The 21429-nt window shown below is 42.5% G+C and overlaps 1 protein-coding gene across 1 annotated transcript in view; it reads left to right on the top strand.

Moving 5' to 3' along the window:
- Window positions 1-21429, top strand: part of WNK2 (WNK lysine deficient protein kinase 2) — a 109332-nt gene that overhangs the window by 61539 nt on the left and 26364 nt on the right. The window contains exons 9-18 of the mRNA XM_050904678.1: window positions 2863-3059; window positions 5792-5944; window positions 9394-9585; window positions 10652-11191; window positions 13730-14044; window positions 16908-16957; window positions 19524-19689; window positions 19770-19886; window positions 20050-20217; window positions 20450-20495. Coding sequence (XP_050760635.1) covers window positions 2863-3059; window positions 5792-5944; window positions 9394-9585; window positions 10652-11191; window positions 13730-14044; window positions 16908-16957; window positions 19524-19689; window positions 19770-19886; window positions 20050-20217; window positions 20450-20495 — 1944 coding nt within the window. The remainder of the gene's footprint in view (window positions 1-2862; window positions 3060-5791; window positions 5945-9393; window positions 9586-10651; window positions 11192-13729; window positions 14045-16907; window positions 16958-19523; window positions 19690-19769; window positions 19887-20049; window positions 20218-20449; window positions 20496-21429) is intronic.

Here is a 21429-nt window from a genome sequence, read left to right as displayed (position 1 = left end):
CGAAACACAATTTCAGAGCCTGCAGAAATTGAATTGGCACCAAACTGGCCAGAGCGACTGGTGGCTTTTTCAAACGATGTTGGCAATGTAGAGGTGTTTATTCAAAAGCAGACCTTGCTGAAACCAAAGCGCTGCAGTTTCTTGTGTTTTGCAAGTTACTCTTGATGGCTTGTGTGAAGATTTTTGTGAAGCTGTGCAAAGGTCTACAGCAGAAAAAAAAAATAAATCCATCTCTGAATGTTATGTGATGTAATTCGGGATTTCCCTGTTTTGTGGGAAATGAGCTGTGGTTTGGTCACATGTTGGGAGCACCAGATCTTGTGGGCTGATGCTGTAATTATTATTGGGGTCCTTAGGTCATGATGCAGGTGCTCTCGCTGTTCCTCCAGGCGCTCTATTTTGTCCTGAGCTCATGGCCTTGACGCAAGGGGGTGGTTTGATCTTTGTTATGGCAGGTCAGAGTAGGTGGTCGCTGTTGTTCGTCCAGGCCCTGGTAGCTATGAGCCGATGATCTGCCAACTCTTTACATTCAGCTGGGGACTGATTCAAGAGTGATCACTGGGCTATTTCAAGACAGGTGGATTTACATCTCCTGTTTTAACTCCAAGCGCTGATTTTGGCCTACCTCTGAATAAGAAACTACCTGGCTTTGCTTGCAGAGCTTGTTGTTTCTTCGTTTTATTTCTGAGCATCAGACTTATCTCCAGCAAACAGCAAGGCATGAGGAAGTAGTGTTTTTATTTCCCTAAAGTAACTTGTCTTTGTCTCCGTCCCCTAAAGTCAACCTTCATTACCGAGTCAAGCTCTGGTATTGAAATCTTAATCTATTTATACTTTTAAACATCTTGAAGGAAATGTTGCCAGATATTTTTAGCTTGGAAGATTTGAAATTTTATGAGAACTCTTTTTTTTTCTAGCCAGTTTTTCTGATAAAATCTGATGTACATATTTTGCTACTAAACTATTATCCTAACGTTTCTGTTTTACTGTTCCGGACTTTTATGTAAGCATATTTAAATTAAAGATGCATTATCTTTAGCAAAGAGACAGCTGCTGCTTTAATTCAGGTATTGTATAAATTGCTATACAGAGGTCTGCTTTGAGTACTAAAATAACCAAGCATGCCTCTACAAGAAAACAAACCTTTACAAGATATGAGAAATGGCCATATTTGCATAACTCTTAGAATAATGCAGTATTTACAAAGCTTTTTTTCTGAAGCTAAATTGATTTCATTTCATTTTTTTGGATCCTATACTTCTTTCGTGCTATCTAATTCCTTTGAGAAACACCGTAATTATGACTCTCTTTGTTTCCAGTGGTACAATGAGGCTACTTGTGCTTCCCATGGTTCTGTTGCACATGAGTTTTGGCAGGATTTTATACTAAATATAAACCTCCCAGTTTATTTCCTACTCCTCCTCAACTTTTAACCAATACTTGGTATTATTTGACAATTCACTATCAGATGTCGTCTTAGTGATGTTAGGCCAAAGACCTCTATAAATTACTGTTCTACCAATTAATATAATAATCTGTCAAATGTAAAAATGTGAATTAATAACTTCATGTGTGTAATGCATGTTATTCTATAAAAATCTGAGACTGACTCACAGCTTTTACTTTAGCACTCTACCGTCATACTCTTTTTTTTTTCCTCCTTTGAGGTCTTAAATAATTGTTTGCCATAAAATGGAAGTGTGTATGCGGCAGAAATCCCTGCTGCCTTAGAGTAGGGACGTGTTGACTCTTTTTAGAAATGAGCTGAATAAATATAGAGGGGAGTTTAATTTTGCAAAAAAACAGTTGGGAGAATAGTTTGTGAGTACTGAGGAGAAATGTCATCTCTGGTGCTATTAAAAAATAATTTGTTATTTGAAAGCCAAATAAGTAAAACCTTATTTGGAATATGGAAAAAAGAGAAGATGGAAGGTGTCAGAAAAAGAAACAGCATTTAAACTTAGCTGTTATTTAAGCCATTTTTTTGTAACTGTGTTATAGTTTTCTTTCAGTTTTGAATTTTAAATCTCTGTGACAAGCTATTTGTCTTTTGGATACCTACAGCTACAGTCTTGATTGTCTCATTTCATTTTTCAAATGAAGAAAACAGTAGCTTATGCTCAAGAAGAACTGGGCACCTGTACTTTACAGGCTTCAAAAGTCGTGAAAAGACATTTTTAAATCAGTAATACTCAATGGTACAGTTTTATTTCTGTTGGACAAAAGATACGATGCTTGCCCAGTACCCATAGCTGTGCAATTCTGCAGGTTAGCTGGGCAAACACTCTGCATGAGAAACTCTGACGGAGCTCTGAACGGTACTCCTAAATCACTGCAAACCTGCAAATTATTTTGTTATCTGTTCTTCATCTTGAGGTATTGCTATATACTCAAGTAGGGTGTGATTTGCTGAACTAATAAAGCGTACAGTATAAAGAACTTTGTAATTTCCAGTGCTACTAATAAAAAAAGGTGTTAAAGTCAGTGCATCCGTGGGAGAGCTAACTCTAAAAGACTCCATGATCTGCTGTGAACATTACAATTGGGGTTTCCTTTGCTTTCATCCTACAAAATCTATAAACGTCTGCAATTCTTAATGTCAACCTTATGCCCTTTAAAAGAAATATCAATGTGCCTACAATATCATCGTGCACAGAAATCCATGGGGATGGCTTTTGGCTTAAGAGAAGCAGTATGTGCCTTTTGTAGAAAATAACATTTGTGTTGTATAATTTATTTATATAATGGAAAGGGCTAGGGTAGTAAAAATGCTAATTACATAAACCAGTGTTGACCTTGCTCTAAAATCATTATGTGAACATTTGGAGTTGAGCTTTTAATAAAAAAATATTGTTCTTTCAGCCGACAGCACATTTGACAGTGGCCAGGGGTCCACTGTTTATTCAGACTCCCAAAGCAGCCAGCAAAGTGTCATCTACTCGTCTCTGCCTGATCCAGTACCTCCTGCTATCCAACGGGTGTATAGCCCACCTCTGAGCGAGAGCCAGGCTGTGCCCCATAGCCTTCAGCAGCTGGGGCACTACCAGCAGCCCTCAGGAGTAAGTCTAAAGCTTTTTGAAATCATTTTGTATCCGAGATCATACTTAATGGCTCATTTATACTCTTGTTTTCAGTAGGTATGGATTCCAGGGCTTGCTTTGTATATTCCTCACTCACCTCTGTCGATGGTGACTTCCTTAGTAATACATTTCTAGTTGATCTGAAATGTGTGCTTAGTAGATGGTGTATGGCTAGCTATGTTTGCCATTCTGAAGAAATGCTTCACTGGCAGCTGTCATACTCTCAATAAAAAAGCTTCTTATCAACCCATTGTCGCTGAACTACATTAGTAGCTGTGCAATGATTAGTTTTGAACTCATGCACGTAGTTGAGAACTGTTCTGTTTGGTTTTGTTCACTGTCAGTATAGCCAGACGTTATTGTTCCTTCATTTGTTCAAGAGCCTCTTGGGTCTGGTGTTTCTTCCAGTTGTGACAAAGGTCACACATCCAGTCACTGCCTTTCTGGCTCTGGGTTTGGATTTAATCTTGCACAGAGTTGGCGATGTACGTCCATTACTGAGGCTCCAAAATCAGGCGCTGGTAGCCCAGTCGGACGTTCACACTTGCTCCCGTTTTTGTGCTGTTATGACCTTGACCAAAAGCAATTAATGGAACTACTGGTGCAAGAACGAACACATGTGAGCCAACATAAATCTTCAGGTGCTTCCAGTGAGAGGCACAACATGAATGCGTTGTGTCCTTCAGAAGCCGTGGCAGCACCGTGTTCCAGTTCCAGCCTGCACCCATCACACACGACAGGCAGCGCTTAGGCTGCTTTTCGCCGCCACAGCGACCCCGTCGTGGCTTTGACTCCAAACGCAACGTCCCTTCCCCAAGAACCGGGAGAGGAAAACGCGTATCTGCAGACTAGAGAAGAGGCAGCAGGCGCATCGCCTCTGGTGGCACTGGGGACCTCTGCAAACCCTGCGGAGCTAATGTTTCCTCAACAGTCTCGTCAGACTTGCCTCTTTATTTCAGTCTGGCCAAGATCAAAACGTGTCAGAAGTCTTGATGCCTGTTGAAAGTGCTCACTCCCCAGGTAGCCAACTCCCAGAAAACTCGGTGTCTCAGCCTCTTCCCCAAGGAAGCAGGCCATGTGGCAGAAGTTTGGACCTGCCTCTGTTACATGAATCTTTACAACACATAATTAGCCAAAAGACCAGTTCTTCTCCCATGAGATCTGCAAGAGTTGTAGAAAACATTCTGCCTTCTGAATCCTCTGATGGGGGAGAAGCCAACGTGTCCGGACAGTCCCAGCCCTGTTGTAAAGTGTGCGCTGGCAGAACACGGCTGGCGGAGAGCGAGCTGGTGACTGCAGCTACCCCGAGCAGTGGAAGCAACCTGCCTAGTAAAAATGACAGTAATGATGTGGTAGGTTAATTTTGTTTGTTTGTCTCATCCGATTTGACTTAAGAGAAATAAAAATAAAATCCAGGGCCAATGGTTTTTTCCTGCTTGATCCAGATTTACCCTACATACTTGGGAAGTGCATCATTTTTCCTGGTTTTACCTTGTATTTTCCAAAATGCCTGCAAGAAATTATGAACTGTATTTTGTGAATGCATTGAAACATGACTCCGTTTACCTGAAGGAAAAAAAAATTCATCCTTGGCATCTGTAGCCAGCTCCCTCCACTGTGGAAACCACCTTTCCTATGTGCGTACGTCTCCTGGGATGCATCCTTCCTCATTTCTTGCTCATCTGAAGCGCTAACTTAACAACTCTAAATATAATGCTCAAGAGGCACCTCTTGAGCAGATTTTTTTTTATTAAATTGAGCTGTGCAGCATACTCTTTTAGAACAGATTCATTCTTTCATTGATAGGTTTCAGTAATTTTAACCTAAATGCATTACTTTTTTCATGATTGAGGGTTTGGAAAGATAATAACCTTTATTCATGAGCAAAATATTTCTCATAAGTTTTTATTTTCTGATGGGGTTTCCATACTTTTTTTTCTTCCTGCGATAACTTAGGTAAAAAGTTCCAAGGTTTGAAAATCTCAACGAACACAGGAAACAAAAGTCTGACTCAAAACCTTCTGTTTTCCAAGAAAAAAAAAAAATCACTGTATTTGTCTGGGAGATTATTTACCAAGATAACAAGCACATAACTGGAGCTGTAGTAGGTTTTTTTAGGCTTATGAGCCTCAGTCTGACATACTGTTCATTTTTCATTTATCTGCTTTGTTTGAGCTGAAGTTTTAGAGAACTGCTGTTACAAACCTTATCTGAATTTCTTTTCATTCTTTTTGTTTTCACTTCCACTGTGGTTTTAATGTGTTTCTCATTTCTCTATTTGTTTTCTTGGCATCCATTTCAAGTACATTACCTGCTTTTTTGGAAGATAAAGATTCTTTATGAAATTAGAAAAATCTTTGTGAAGATAAATTTCTGTTTCACCCAGTTAACGGCTTGTTGTTGCTGTTGGTATATTCTCAGTCACTGTGTATGTGCTTTCAGTGGTTTTACTGGTCTGCACGCTTGCTTCCAGAAAGAAATGCAATGCAGTTTGGTTGTCTTATTTGGAATTTGCCGACTTTTTTTCCACGTTTTTAGATTAAGTAACTTTCCATTCCTTGCAGATAATTTTTCGTATTTTTTCCCCTGCCTCTGTTTGGAACCACGTACTGAGTAGACTATTCACTTACAATTATATTCTTGATGCACAGTCGTAGAGGCTCTTAACGTGGGGGTTGCTCTTCTCTAAAGCCGTGCTCTCCCTCCTGCAGCCTGGCCTCCCCGCGGTTCAGGCTGCGCCCGCGGTGGTGCCCCAGCGGCCCCAGCACTACCAGGAGCCGGCGATGCCGTTCCCCGTCGTCCAGCCCACCACCGTCGCCTCCCTGCAGCTGGGGCAGCCGCAGCCGGTGCTGGCCGGCCAGCAGGTGAGAGCTTGGCTGCTGCCAAAAAGCACTTCTCTCATCCCATTCCTTACCCGTGCTCTGCTCCAACCCGTACCTGTAGCAAGTTTGAAACGATTAAACTGCCGCTTGAGAGATTTAGGGATTGGGCAAAGGGTGCTGGGTTTAAGGGATGGAAGAGTAACGGGCTTGAGGACAATCATTGTGTGATACCTTGGAACGTCTTGATGTAGTTTGAGACTTCGCTTCTGTTGTGGCTTAACAGCATCGGCTTGAAGCCTTGCATTGATTTCAGTGTTTTGTCTTGGTCCTTAAAAATCGAATAGTTTTTTATTAATTTTGCATTATTATTTGGCACCTCCTTTCTAAAAGGTTAGAAAGCAACTCTGTTGCCTGGTGTCAATTGTCTTTGAATCCTCAGCGGTGCTGCTTTTTGAGTTGTGCCACGTGTGTTGAATATAGTTCAGCATAGGCATCCAGCCAGTAGCTTTATCGTCCAAGAGAAGAGTCTGTCTCTCTCTGAATTGTCTCCAAATAGTAATTCATTGTGCATTTTGAATTATCAAATTCCCCCCAAAACCTGTATTCCTTAAAGGTATTTACAAAGCAGCTCTCAAGCAGCTGAGGGGCAGCCGCGAAGGCTGCGATGCCTCCTTCAGCAGAGGTGGTGTCAGCCGGCGAGGAATGCAGCCACAGACCTGTACGGCGTGGTCATCCATGGCTCGTTGCTGTGATTCTACCAAAAACTTGGCTTCCTTCGGAAGAAAGTGTTGACGGGGCTGGGGAGTGTCTGTATACTTTGACTGGTGTGTATCACACCTCTCCAAACCTTTTTAGTTGTCAACATTTATCTCACAGGTTGCCTTTTTTTTTTTAACGTGCCCTATTCTTCTGAAAGCATCAGTATAGGAACAATGTAATTTGGTCTCCTCGAAAAACATATGCTTATGTGAAGCTTTGTAATGTATCTAGGTTTTTTTCTAATGGGCGGAGATATTCTCATGGTTCTCAGCCAAAAATTTTACACTTACGCAAATTTAGGACCTCACCAGTTGAACAGATCTCTCTAATGGCCTCTGGAGCTTTATGCTGATGGTTCAAATCTGTTGTTTATTTTCCCCCATGAGTAAATGCTGGTTTGGAATAGGATAGTTGCCCAGCTTGCTCAATTTCTTTCACATGCCCTTCCTCACAGCGTTGCTGTCTCTTGAAATAATTCTATCCCTGACAGTAAAAGGATTTAATAACCAGTCTGTCTTTGTTTTCTAATCTTGCCAGGAAGCCCAATAAAAGACTGACTTTTTACAATATTATTGTTACAGAAATAGGTAAAATGATAAAGTTTCTGTGCAGAACTTCCCAGAGCACCTGTGTGCCTCAGAGACAGAAGTAGGTCTGGTGTTCCCAGAGTCGCCAGGCGCGATGCCATGAGCAGTGGAGATCTGCAGTCTTTTGTAGATGAACAGTAGGGCAGGTCAGCAAAAGAATGGGAAGTCGGGATGAGAAAATTCATCTGCATAGCAGAATGAAATGTGTATTGATCTTGTATGAATATACGCTGATGGCTCAGACACGTGGGATCAATGTTGCATCTCCGTGTTATTTTTTTCCAATTTGGGTATCTGTGCATTTATAATGTTAAGGTTATAATGAGGCAAAGTTAGCATAATTCATTTGAATATTTTCCCCTCCCTATGCCTCATCAAATTCACAAGCGTCTTGTAAAACACAAGTTGAATCTGAAATGGAGGCTTTAGGAAGCTGCTTAGTTCCATGAGCGCAATTTTTCTGCTTTTAACGCAGTGTCCTCTCGAGTCAAAAGTGGGTTGAGCAGCCTGTGCTCAATCCTCAGTTAGCTGTGGGCAGCCTGTCTGAGCTGCAGATTAACCCAGCCAGGGATGCCGAGATACCTGAGCTGGCTTCGGGTGCTGGCAAGGTTTATTAGCTCCGGCCCAGCACCGTTCTGCTCCTGAGGTCGGGTTGGGTCTGGCGGGAGTTTCCCGTGTTGCAGAGCTCACGCTGTGGGAGGAGTGGGGTCCTGCCGATGCCTCGGGTGGGCACCGTCTCAGCCGGCGTGCTCTGTCTCATCACCAGTGCCAGGCCAGCTCCTGCTGAGCCGCTTGTGTGCATCGGCGCTGCCGTTCCCTTGAGTTTGGGATTTTAATTGGGTAAATGCCCCTGCTTTCCCAAAACCTGGAATGGCAGAAACTGCAATACAGAGCCATGTCATGGTTTTTTTTCTTTAAAGTGGCAAGATGAATACTCAGGCAGGACTAATAAACGCTGCAGGAGCTGAGCTGGTGCTGTGCAGAGTTATTCAATGCCGTCTCCAGCATGTCTTGCACTGCTTGTGGCATTCGGTGCATTCAGCTCCGGACACTCGATACCAGTTGCCAAATACTCTTTTGTTCACTGAGCCTTGTATTGGAAACTTACCAGTCGTGGTTGAATTTTAGCTATTTAAGGGTGGGTGGCATCTTGCTTCCTTGATACATCTTCTACAGTTTTATCGTATTAATACCTAAAAACTGGTTGAAGCATCCTGCCACTAAAAAAGTGCAGAGCAAAATGTTACAGTACTGATTTACGGTGGAAGTGGCGAAGATGAAAGATTATAATGCTTGGCTATTCATTTTAAAGTTACCTTCTGACCATCGGGCATGGTGTTAGGTTCTGTGTGCTGCAGAGCCCGGGTGAAGCAATCAATCCTGTGGTCCCAAGTAGGTCAATCCAGAGCCGAATTGGTGCCTCGGTGCCATGCTTCTGAAACAGAAGATTTTTTTAAAGTACTTTCAGCATTAGAGGAACTGAAGAAGGAGATACCAGTAGCATGGAAAATGTGGAAGTTTGTTACTGATTGTTTTCAGCTTTAATGCAGCTTTTTATTTCTGTTCTACTGTATAAAATCTGGCAGGCCAGTGGAGCACTGTTTTCCCTGGAAGGGTAAAACTGCTTTTTTGGCTGCCACATTGTTACTACAGCACCTCAGAAATAACTGGGATCCAGCTTTTACTATAATTATTGTGTTTTATTCCTGTCTCGGATAATAAGTGTTGTGTATTTCAATGCCTGCTACATTATGTAGTCAGCTTTTGAATGCCAAGATTAGCTGGGTATAATCTGCATAGTAGGAATCTTTGAAGTTAGTAGGTGGGGATTTTACAAGGCCAACTAGAACAATCTCTGGGATTTAAAGAGTCTGAGTCATTACAAATAACCTTTCCAAGACAGTTAGAACTTGTCTTTTCAGGTAACATACCTTGCATTTTAAATGTGTTTTAAACATAGGTTCTTGTACAGTGTTTAAATTAGGAGCGCCCTTCTCTTCTATACGCTGTCCCTACTCCGAGTGACAGTTCTGTTCTGACTGTGTGGCTTGAACTAGAGAGACACAGGCGGCTGCGTCCCGGGAACTGGTTCTTTCATAATATACAGGCTCCAACCTTTTTTTTTATTCTTCTTTTCTTTCCTAGCAGCAACCCATATCCCAGCAAGCTTCTCTGCAGCAGGTGCTTGCCGGCCAGCCAGTTTGCCCAATCCAGCCTGCAACCCATCTGCTACCCCAGTATCAGCCCCAGACCTCTCAGGTGGCAGCTAGCAGTACGCCGCTAAAGCCCCTTCAGATTTCGACTGTGCCACAGCTTCCGCCGGTGGCCCCTTCCCAGGTAATATCTTTGAAAACTGTGTGGGAATACATCCATTTGAGTAAAGCTTTCCAGCTAATAATTAACATGATTTGCAGTTTTTGTGTGGCTACTTTGAATGCATGCCAATTTAATTAGTCCATAAGAATATAGCTTTTTCCTAATTCCTGTATATTTCTTTACTATTGGTTTTTGTTTGGTGAAGCAAAAAATCTCCTTTGTGAGTAATCCTGTGTCATGCCTAGAGAATCCAGTTAATGGCAGTTACAAAATTGCAATAAATGCCTTTTTTTTTTTTTTTTTTTTTGCACCTTCCCCTCTGGCATACTCTCTTCCCCATCCCAGGCTTAAGAGCATGAGAAGTTACCCATTTTTTTTTTCCTTTTTCTGAGCTCCTGACTTCACCACTTTCCCCACCACCCACCTGCCCCCTTCCCTAGCTCTCAGCCCTGTTTCTGTTTTCAGTAGCAGGGACGGACCCTTTCCTTGGCCTGGAAGGGTTTGTTGGTGCTATTCGTGTGTGTTCGCTAGCGACAGCCGCCGTGACGTGAAGCAGCTTGCGCCAAAGGGAAGAAGCGAGCTGCTTCTGTGATGACAGGGTAGTTACGGTCTGCTACGTCACGGGGAGGTTTTGATTGTAAAAACTCTTTTATGGGATCTTCCGTGCTGCCTGCATTGCAGCCAGCCTGTTTAAAGACAACGGTTTTAAATTGTCTTACTGAATTTTGCATGAAAGAGTTTTGCATTTTGTCTGGTCCCATTCCTTTTCATTTCTGTTAAAAGGAAAGCAACTTTTAGTTAGTGTGTTGCTTGAAGGCCTCAAGCTAGTGTTAGAAATAGTTTTAAGCTTCTAAGGTATAAAAACGTCCGCCCGAAATGAAATTTTTTTCTCTTTTACTAATGATTTAAGCATAAACCAGTTTTTACTACTGTTTATAAACCTCAGGAAATGAATGGAAGTGATTAACAAACAGACATAATTATCATCATGGCACAGGTGATTTTTACGTACTTGTATGGCAAATGAAACTACTTTGTACCATCAGTGAAAGCACTTGCAATTTATGTGATATTATATTTTTTTCAGATTCCTCAGTTTCCTGTCATTCCTGCAATTACTCCTCTGGCAGGACTTGACAGCCTTCCTCCAAACCTCTCTGATATACCTGCTGCAAACGTGCCCCCCATACCGGCTCCTTCTCAGTATTTTGCTCCAGCCGTGATTTTACCCAGCCTCCCCATGAACCCCACTCTGCCTATGGCACCGAACTCCCCTGCCCTCCCCATGCAGGCAGTCAATCTGCCTCATACCACCGTGGCTTCTTTGGTCTTGCCCTGCCAAACGATAGTGCCAAATATGTCGGCTGCTACGATACCATTGCTTGCTGTGGCTCCGCCGGGAGTGCCAGCCTTGCCGCCGCATCACGGGGTGCCCCAGCTCCCCCAGCAGCAGATGTACCCGACCACCTTCCAGCAGATCATTCAGAGCGAAGCTCCCTCTCCCCATCACACGCAGAGCACGCAAGCAGTAGCCCAGCCGCAGCAACCTCCACCTCCTCAGTCACTTCAGCCAAGCATAATTCATCCTTCAGAACAGACTCTGGCTGCGCCTGGGGCCGGTCACCAGGTAATCCACTGGGCGTGGGGCTGCGTCGATACTGGACCCTAGGGTGGTTACTGAACGCAGGCGTTCCCGGGGCTCGCTCCGTTGTACACACGCAGTGGGGAGGTTTTTTTTTTTCCCTTGCTCTTAAGATGTTTTGTTAACTTCTCGACCTCGCTCCTGGAGGCGGTTGCTAGAGCTGTGAAGTCGGGTGGAGCAGGTGACCTCTTAATCCTCCTTAATATTGAGGATATCGGGAATAATCGAACGGGCTTCGGAAAGGGAGCAGACAAGCACTTTTTGAATTCCCTCTTCCTTCCCCCATCTCAAATACGAAAGAAGCACGAGCTGTCGTTCTCCTGTGGCAGGAGAAGAGGCCGAGCTGTGACAGCAGCCGCAGAGCCTTGCTGATGCCTTTACTCCAGTCTGCGCATGATGCGTAGGCTGTTGTATGCTCATGGCAAAATATGGGTGAGCTGGCAGGAGTGATAGAGCTGTTTTGATGTAGAACTGCTTTAAAACAGTAAAGGGAAATGGCCACTCGATAACGACTTCGGAAAACTGCACGGAAGAGGTTTATCGGACAAGAATGAATTCTAGCTGCAGACCCTTTCCCCCTTAAAAGAAATGAAGCATAAAATGGAGCTTCTAATATTAGCACTATTTACAAGAGAACTGGTTCAGGACTTGTTGACAGAGTCTGTAAATACTTCTATTGCCACATCTGTCATGTGACAACATGAAATGCAGTCTGACCCAAGCAGGAGAGCGCACTAAATCTGTTAATAATAGCATTCTTGAAAATCTGTGTTCTACTACATCACTTTGCCATAACATATTGATTAACATTCATAACATCCCATTTCAACCTGCCATATCATGGCATCTTCAAAGCAGTACGTCATTTTTAAATTTCTCTCTTCAGCCATATATTTGGTACAGAAATACTGTTGGTGAAAATGTAAGCGACGCGGAGGCAGAGACAGTTACTGCTGAGCTCATTAGCCGCGGCGTTTCCAATGGCTTTAGAGGGAATTGAATCAGGCCGGTTACGCACAGCAAGCATGGCAGACACCAACACTGGAGAACTGATACTCCCAAACCGTCCTGACACAGTCATTATCTATCAAATACGTGTGGAAGAGTTGCATAGTAATATTTTTAGGATAAAAAAATAGCTATTACAAACAAAATGGACAAGTGCAGAGGAATATTCAAAAATACATTGTTCTATGTTTTAAAGTACTTTTAATGGAGAGGTATTTCTGTAAATAAAGGCTTTCCAATGCAGTGCTCTTTTGGCAGTTGATGTTTAGCACCTCTGAGTTTAGTTTTGCCCAGGTGAATTACACATGGAAACATTTTGTGAGTTATTCTAGCTTATATAAGATTAAAAAAAAAAAAATTTCACTGCTCTTCTGCAATGCACACCACAGTTGCTGTTCTAACAACCTCCACTTAGGCGGTCGTGTAACTGTTATGTGTTGCGAAGCACATCGCGTCTTTATTTTTATCCACATTAAAACCTGGAATAATAATTTCGACTCATATCCAGAATCTGCAGAGAGCGCGCAGTAACGAAATTGTGTGGCCTAGTTCTCATCTGAGTCTTGATATTTTTTTAATATATTCTGCAAATAGTCTAAATCTCTAGGTGATGATATTTTAAAAAAGTAAAAATTAGGCAGAGTTTTACCTAGTACTAAAAAGCCTCCTTCCATATATTCCTTTCTTTCCTTTTTCCTTTTCCCACAAGCTCAGTCCCCTTGGAAAAATACATGATGTACCTAAAAGGAGAATGTTCTGTTCTTAAATGTACAACTCAAAAGAACTGTTACGCAGAATAACAACATAGTCTCTAAGGTAGTTGGCATCTAATCGCATCAGTCCAGTTCCCACAAAGCGCTTACGCACACGAGTTATTTTAATGCACTGAAGAAATCCACTGAGATAAATGAAACTTCCTCCGTGTGCGTAACACAAGGAAGCGTTTGCAGGACTGGGGCCTTGGTGCTTAGCATGTCAAGAGTTAAGTTGTGTCTTAAATGTTTAAACTAAATGGAAAACAATGTGTTCCATAAGACACTGGTATATATTCAGTAAAAAAAAGATTTAATTGTGTGGTCTATACCAGCTACTGGTTCTACATACAGAGCAGATTTTTAAAAAATTCTAATTTAGATTATGGGTAGAGTGTATTTTTCTTTGCATGGACATTGTGGTAGGCTCGTTGAAAGCAGAGCAAACTATTCAGGACAAATGAATTCATAATCTATGGGTTTAATTTCTTAGCAAAATATGTTTCTACAAATTAAATAGCGCCTGAGCAATACACACATTGTCATAATTATATTGGAAGAATCCTTAGATTTTTATTGGTCGTTTCAAAGCAAGTTTAAACTCTTAAGTAGTTACCTTTCCAAGCGGAGACCGCACAAATACAGTCTCACTGCAGAATTATAATCCTTTCTCCGTGAACTCCGGTGGCTTTAGCACCTTGTCATGTAAGTCACAAGCACTCTAAGTAGAGATTTGTTTTAATAGCTGTCTGTTGTGTTACAGCAGATTACTGGACACACTCAGTATGCTTTGGAAGCTGGAGCCCAGGTGCCCGTGCTGCCTGTGCAACCTTCAATAGTCATGTCACCGCCTTTGCAGTTGCAGCCCGAACTGTTGCCTCCCCGCATCGCTCCGGAAGGCATTTCACAGATTCATGGCAGCCTTGCTACAGCTAGTCCGCCTGTCCCCATAGATCACTGTCTGCCTCTTCAGCCTTCTGGTCTGCTGCAGCTTCAGCCCGATCTTGCCCAGCCGCTGGGTCAGCAGCTCCCAGCTCCCTGCTCAGCTGTCCAGGCAGTCGCAGAGACATCTCAAGAGGTAGAGCCGTTTCCTCTGAAGTAACACACCAGCCTCACCCTTAACCTTCTTACTTACTCCTCTGTGAAATAATGGGCTTATTTCACAAGGGAGATTATCCCCTCTCACCGTATAGAGCCGCTTGTCCTAAATGCTGGCAGCTCTGGGTCAGCAAGTAATTGGCTATTTCAAATGAAGCTGGGAACTGCATGTTGTACCTTGTGAAATGTCTCCTTGAAGTAATGAGGCAGCAGGGCTAAGCACCTCTCTGTCTGTAGCTGAGCACAAACACGGAGATAGAAATTGCTTTCTTTTAAGTGCTGTGGGTCAGTGAGAAGCTGTTCTGTAGAGTTTCATCCATGTTTTGTCCAGTCTTGTTTTAAATGTCTCAAGCACTTGTGCAACCAGCCATCATTTGCCTTAAGAAACTGCTTCATAATCTGATTCTTCACTATGTAAAAGTTCTTCATGCTCCTCAGCTTGAGCCTTATTCCCATTTCATTTAGCGTTGTATCCTCCTGTATTGCCTGAATACTAGTCTAGCCCTGGGATTTTTGTTTCCTGAGGTATTTGTAGGCATTCCCAATTCTCAGTGGTCATATAAGCAAGATACATTTTATTGTTTTTCGTTGTAAAACTGTCAGCTCCTCCTGTGTGCTATTTTGACTTTTCTTTCCGCTCCCATAATTGTTTAACCTTCAGTCTTGACAGAATGTCACAGAACATCTCCTTCTCTTCAACTCTTTACTAGATATCCATAAGCAAAGCAAAACAAAGGTTTTGGCATTTGTACCAGATTTCAGTAAATAAGTCCAATTTGTTCTCCACTTCTGAATGGAAATGTCCCTCAGCAATTCTGCTTTCAGAATTGTTCCTCTTCAGGCTTTCTGTTCTGAGCTACCTTTCCTCCCAAAGTAACAGTTTCCATCTTTTCAAACTGAATCTCTTTTGTTTTTACCCATGCTTTCGTGCACTTGTTGCATGCCTTGACTACACAGTACAGCCTACAAATTTCATTAGAGGTACAGCTTAACTCCTCTTCCAGAAGATGTTCAGTAAGGATGCTGCTAACACTAAAGCTAGATTCTAGTTCCCCATTTTGCCTGTCCTTCTAGTGGCAGTCTAATTCTTGTCAAATAAATATTCATGCTGTGATGTGGGACGTTTCCTGGTGAATTTCTGTATACTATAGGTTAGATAGAGCAGAAACGGTAGAACCCGTCTATAGTGCTTCACTTGCAGAATCCCCAAGTAAAGCCTGGCTGTGTCAGGCGTATCCCTTACTCAAGGCATTTCTTCTCCACCTGCCTTTTTTCTGTATGCATGGCTCAGGTCAGGTTCGATGCTGATGCCAAAGCTACAGCCTTCAGCGGAGGGTCCATCCAATTAGAGGTTCTGAAAAAATGAATAAACCTCACTGGTACTGTGCAGTGTGATATGGGGGATACAAGTTGCCCTATGTTACCTGAGAAATCCATGCCCACTGAGGCACGTGTCTGTCCTGTCGCTTTATCATATCCCTAGGAACATTTAACCACTGTTTTGCTAACTCCATTCTCATATTTCATCTGTAAGTTAACTCCCTTCTCTCTTTCAATTTTAGAAATCAATCCAGTATCATAGGATGGTCAAATTGATCAACGTGCTCCCCATGCTGATTTTATGGCATATATTGCTAAGGTTTTCTTGGGTGTAAGAGGAGTTTCATATCTGTATATATTCAAAACACTGCATTTTGTGGTTACTCTGCCATAATGTTTTTCTCTCTTATCTTTGTTTTGTGTGGCAGTGCTCACATCCGAACCAATCTGAACTGATGAGGCAAATGAGATTTTGTAAGGCACTCGATCGAGTGCCTTACTAAAATCTAGATACATTATGTCTGTGTTCTCACTGTGCATTAATTTTGCAGTTTTATTGAAACTGCAGTCAAGCTTGGCATGGCATATGTGTGGCATTATAAGCAACGAGTGGCGTTGACTGGTTAACTGCTAAGCTTTTAACTCCAGTCTACCAACTGCTTTGGTATTAAGATGTAGCGATGACAGTCAAGGGGCTTGTTTCTAGCTGTGTGTCTGTAGAAGGATTTTATAGACATACGTTTGTAAATATATATGTATAAATATATATAAAATTATATATATTTATGAATATATTTGGGGTGTGTGTATATACCTACACAGTTATATACATGCACAGGTGTGTGTGTCTGTGTACATGTATGGTAAGTTTGTTACAGCAGCATCGTCATCACAAATTCTGTGAAAACAGGTCTACCCGACGCGAAAGTCAGGCTATCGATGTCTGCCCTAGCATTGCAACCAGGGAAGAGGGAAGCTTTCAGGGAAAACTTCTCTTGTGTGGAAAGCAAGAGGACATGATGTGAGGGCGGGGTTTTTAAATGATGAATTGTCATCTTTTATTTGTAAGTTCCCCAGAAATTTTCGCAATAAGCCAAATACAATGACAATACTTAGCATATTTCAGGAAACTATACAAAGCAATGAAGCAAATTATACTTCATACCCTTTCAAAACTAAAATTAGGTAGGTGCTGATGTGGATTTGTCCTGCAATCAAGTTTTTCCACTGTGGTGAGAACTGTTTTGTTGCTTTCACCACCTCTTCTGCTTTAGAGACAGCAGAAGGGAACTAGCAGATTCGTGGCTCTGTCTTGAAAAGTGGTTGTGCACAGATGCTGATGCTTTGGACAGAAGTAATGTCGGGAGGGTAAAACGGGACGTTTATTTTTTGACAAGTTCCAAGAATTGGTTAAACAGAATGGTTTAGGATTACTGGTGTCGCAACAGCAAAACCTTTCTTAAAGGTGTTTTTCATCTGCCAATACAATGCATTTACTTAAATGACTTTTTCTTACATTTTAGGAGCAGGCAATACAGGACAAACTTCAAACTCTGTCACAGAGCTGTGAAAGGTATCATTATAATCTCTTTGGCATAAGAAATGTTTTCTTTCTGGAGGCTGTTTTTCCTCTGTCTCTTTACAAGGCTAGGCCAAATGCCTGGCCTTTGCCTTGGCTGAGAGAAGAGTAGCAGGAGCTGACCAGGAGAAGACGGAAGGGTGCGCGTCTAGGGAGAAAGCTGCAAATGTTCTGTGTGCAGTGTGCCTATTATGGCTCCTCCAGCTCTTTTTTAATTCTTCAGTTTGGGTGCTGCATCCTAGCCTTGATGTATGTACAACAGCTTTCACTTCAGCATGTAACTTCTCTTTTTGTTAAGACAACTGAAGCGGTACAGTCCCTGTGGATGTACCGCTGTGGAATCTGAATAAAAACATGCTGCGCTAGTATAATTGGGTATATAGTTTATTCCCGCTTTGGGAATAAACTGGGTATGCCTGTATCGCCTTCTGTAATGATCTTTCCCCAGGTATGTTACGGGGAACGGTGTATCGGTGAGATTTGTGTGTTGAGCCACTCAAAGTTATCGTTACAAGTGTTAGAACACGGGGCCAAGGCCCGTTCTGTGGTTTTGCAGTACACGAGGTCACACTCGAGCCTAGTAGTGCTAATGACGGAAGTAACGATAAATAACCCCCCAGAGCCAGCTCAGCACTCCGCAGAAATAAAAGCAAATTTCGATTCTGGCCAGCCCTCGCCTGCCTGTTTCTGTGTCCAAAAGCAGAAGGGAAGCAGGAAGGTTCTGGGAAGCAGTGAGGAAGAGCCCTGGAGAGGAAGGCTCGCTGCTGGACTGGAGAGGGGCTGCATGGGGGCAGCGGCTGCTGCTTCGGGGGCAGGACTCCTCTCCCCAGGCATCTGCTGCTCCCGTGCTACAGCTCCTGCTTCGGCACCAGCAGTAAGCCAGATTTTTCAGTGTTTGGATGTGGATAAGGTAGATAGGAACTGTGTGTTCATAAGCAGCTGAATGCCTTGCCTATAGCAGGAGCCAGCACCAGCTTCGTCCTTATTATAAAGCTTTGGGGTTAGGATTTTAGTGACCCTTTTCTGTTTTCCTGAATAGACAAGATGAGTTAAGTGTATGAACTTTGAAGACACCTCTCTCTTACTGTTTTCATTCTACCCCACCAAAAAAGTTAGCCTGACACAAGGCAGTGCAACCCCGCAGCCTTAAAATGGAACCTTTTTCCCCAAGAATTTGCTGCTTTTAAATACTGCATGGAAAGTGAAATCTAATTTTTCGTGACTATAGTTTAGTTCTGGCTATAAATAAGTTAGACGAAATGAGTTCATTTTGTCTACCCAGTCTGTTGTAGAAAGACACATCAAATTTTCAGTCGTCTTTTGAATTCTAATTTGCCTGTACGAGAAATGTGTTTGAAAAGCTGACTGTCGTGACAGCAGCAGCGCGGAGAGTCCGTGTCAGCGCACGTCTCGTAGTCGTAGAGGGAGGTCTCTTTTCCAGGTGCATAGGTAACTCAGCGCTGGAGCTGGGTTGTGCTTTTGTAGAGTGGAGGGTAATGGCACGTCAATCAAATGGCTGGCAGTTGCAGCAAAGATGTGATCTAGAGTATAGCCTACGCGCAAAATGTGTTCACTTTCCTAACGCACGAGTTACATGTACAAGGTAGCTGCAAAGGGAGTAGAAATAAGCTGTCCTGTGCAACTAGTGCAGAACAAGAAGTAAAAGCCTTAAATTTAAGAAAGGGATCCATAGGTTAGGTTTATATCCTTTTATGCCTGTATGGCTAAATGAACACAGGAATAAATTGTCCAGGAAGGTTATGAAATCTCACGGGAGCTTTGTCAGATCAGTTTACACAAACCTCTGTGAGGACTGGTTTAGACAGAGCTGATCATACCTTAGGGTAATAAATAGGCCAGATGGCCTTACAAGGTTCCTTCCTGATGCGGTTTTTATGAACCTCTGAAAATTTCCTGCAAATTACTTGCATGTTGACGTTTTCTGTACATGTCATATTACAATAAGGTTGTTAGCAGCTGCTGTTTTGGCTGCTAAAAATAATACACTGTTGCTGGCTGGTCATCTGGGATATTGTGGCATAAAACCTTCTTTCTGATCCTTGAGAACTGTAGAGAGAGGAGAGGCGGTCTCTTACGGGATGCTGTACCGATTTCTCACTCTTTTCCTTCATCTCCGGCAAACATAAACTGACCCTGTTTAGACCTTCTGCTGTGAGTGCAGGCAGGCAGGAGTTGAGAAAACTGGACCTCAGAAAAATAGGAACTTGTGCAGTTCAGCGAAGGACTGTAAGGGTCCCTGAAGTGAGGGGATTAGGGGGATGTAGTGATATATTAAGGGTGATGGGACTTTCCCTGTGGTATTGGCAGAAATGTTAATAGAGCATTTCTTAGTAGGTGTGGTAGCCGGAGGACAGGCCTGACTTGGAGCAGTTGCCTTCGCTCACTGAGCATCTTTCAGTAGCTGGCTCAGTTTGGGCCAAAAGAGTGCAGATGTGCACTTTGTTTTTGCAGTATTTGTTGTTGCGTGTCTTACCTATGCGTAACTCCATCGTGTGTGACGGTGGTTTTATTTTGGTTTTTCTTCCTTTCTCTTACAAAGCTACATGAGTCCAGATGTTGCTTCGGGTAAAGAGATGAGTGACAGCTTTGAAGGAGCAATAGGAGGTGGAAAACAAGAAGGAAAGTCTTCAAAGAAACATAAGAAATCTACACGCGCTCGTTCACGCCAGGAGAAGTCCAGCAGACCAAAACTGACCATATTAAATGCAAGTACAACCTCTTTGAGGGTAACTTTAGGATTCCTTTGGCTTTGCCAGAAAGAACTGTTGTCAATCTTTGCCTGCAGGTTTGTAACACGGGGGATAAGATGGTGGAGTGCCAGCTTGAAACACACAATCACAAAATGGTGACTTTTAAGTTTGATTTGGATGGTGATGCGCCAGAGGAGATTGCTACTTACATGGTAAGACTTGGTGATGCGGCTGCCCGCAGTCTCTTAACGCACCAAGTTGCTTCAGCCAACTCGTTCTCATGTGTGCTTGTTGCCCAAGCTTTCTGGTAGCTGTGGAACGGGGCGTTAATCGAAACGTTACTGTTTTCCTCTTTATTTTGATGTGGCCGTACAGGTAGAGAATGAATTCATATTGCAGAGCGAAAAAGAGACATTTATTGAACAAATGAAAGATATTATTGATAAAGCAGAAGATATGCTCAGTGAAGATACAGAAGGAGAACGAAGTTCTGATCAGGGAACGAGTCCCCAACAAGATACCGATAGACTGGAAATGAACGAGGTAAGAAATGTTAAATAAAGATTTCTAGTTTGATTCCTTTTGCTTAACAGCCAGTTACTGTAAATTAGGTTTACCTCCTGTGTTTAAAAAAAAAAAGATGTTTCTTAGCTAGAAAAATAATGCTTTTGCTCCATGAAGGCTTATGATATGAGTGCTCCTTGGAACGAGGCTCCTCTTGCATTGATACGAGACAGCTAGTTCTTCTATTGATTTGGTTTTGGTTTTTTAACAGGAGAAGCGGCAGTCTCAAATGAAGACACCCGTGTATCAACAAAATGGTAAACGTGCCTTTGAATACAAACTTAATCTCAAGCTTTAAGGCAGTGATGAGTTTATGCAGAAGTTTGCTAGATTCAGGAAGAAATCCACCAGTTACTGGTGGTTGGAAATATATCTAGAAAAATGGGTATAACAGTGGTCCCTGCGGTTAGCAAGCTGGAAGATCGCAGGGCTAACCTGGATGAATCTAACATCTGGGGCTCTTTAGGGAGGCCCTGAGTTACACAAGCTGATAATCAGCGGTGGAAAAGCCAAGAAGGTGCAGGCAAGCATACTCATTTCGCAACAATAACTACGTTTGCAAGAGAAAGCTGAAAGATTATGTTTGCGTTGGTAATTTAATTGAAATGTCTAACCCATAAGTTTTCAGCTACTTTGGTGTTACGGGGGGGTTCTTGGCCTTCTGAACGCAATCGTATCTTGCGGCTTTCACAGGCAAACGGAATGGGAAGGGAATTGGCCCATCGTTTCCAAAATTCTTGTTACTGCGTGTGGCGCTGTGTATTTGCTCCATGCTGACAGGGCAAGAAGGATAATTTAGAACTTCTTTGACAAGCGCAGAAACTGGGAATCCTCCAAACTAGACGGTTTATTTTTTGCCTGTAAACATCACATAACTTTCTCAGGACACCTGTTCTAACGTAACATCTATATTTCTACTAATGAAGGTTACAAAGTGTGTATAGTTCTGGTTTGCCATTTACATATGCCAGGCTTCGAGATAGGATGTGGAAGGAAATATTAGCTGGAAAACTTCCAACATGGAAAAATGAAGCTGGATAAACTTTACAAAATTAACAAATTTTTCATTGTGAGAAAACTGTCCACAGTACCGTTAATAAAATTTTCATGTACGTAACTATTACCCTTCTAAAAGTATGAATGAACACTTGAAAATAAATTTTCAAATAACTTAAAATATGTGGCAGAATC

Source organism: Gymnogyps californianus, chromosome 13, assembly GCF_018139145.2.
Source record: "Gymnogyps californianus isolate 813 chromosome 13, ASM1813914v2, whole genome shotgun sequence".
Classification (NCBI taxonomy): Eukaryota; Metazoa; Chordata; class Aves; order Accipitriformes; family Cathartidae; genus Gymnogyps; species Gymnogyps californianus.
This window is presented reverse-complemented; position numbering and strand designations above follow the sequence as displayed.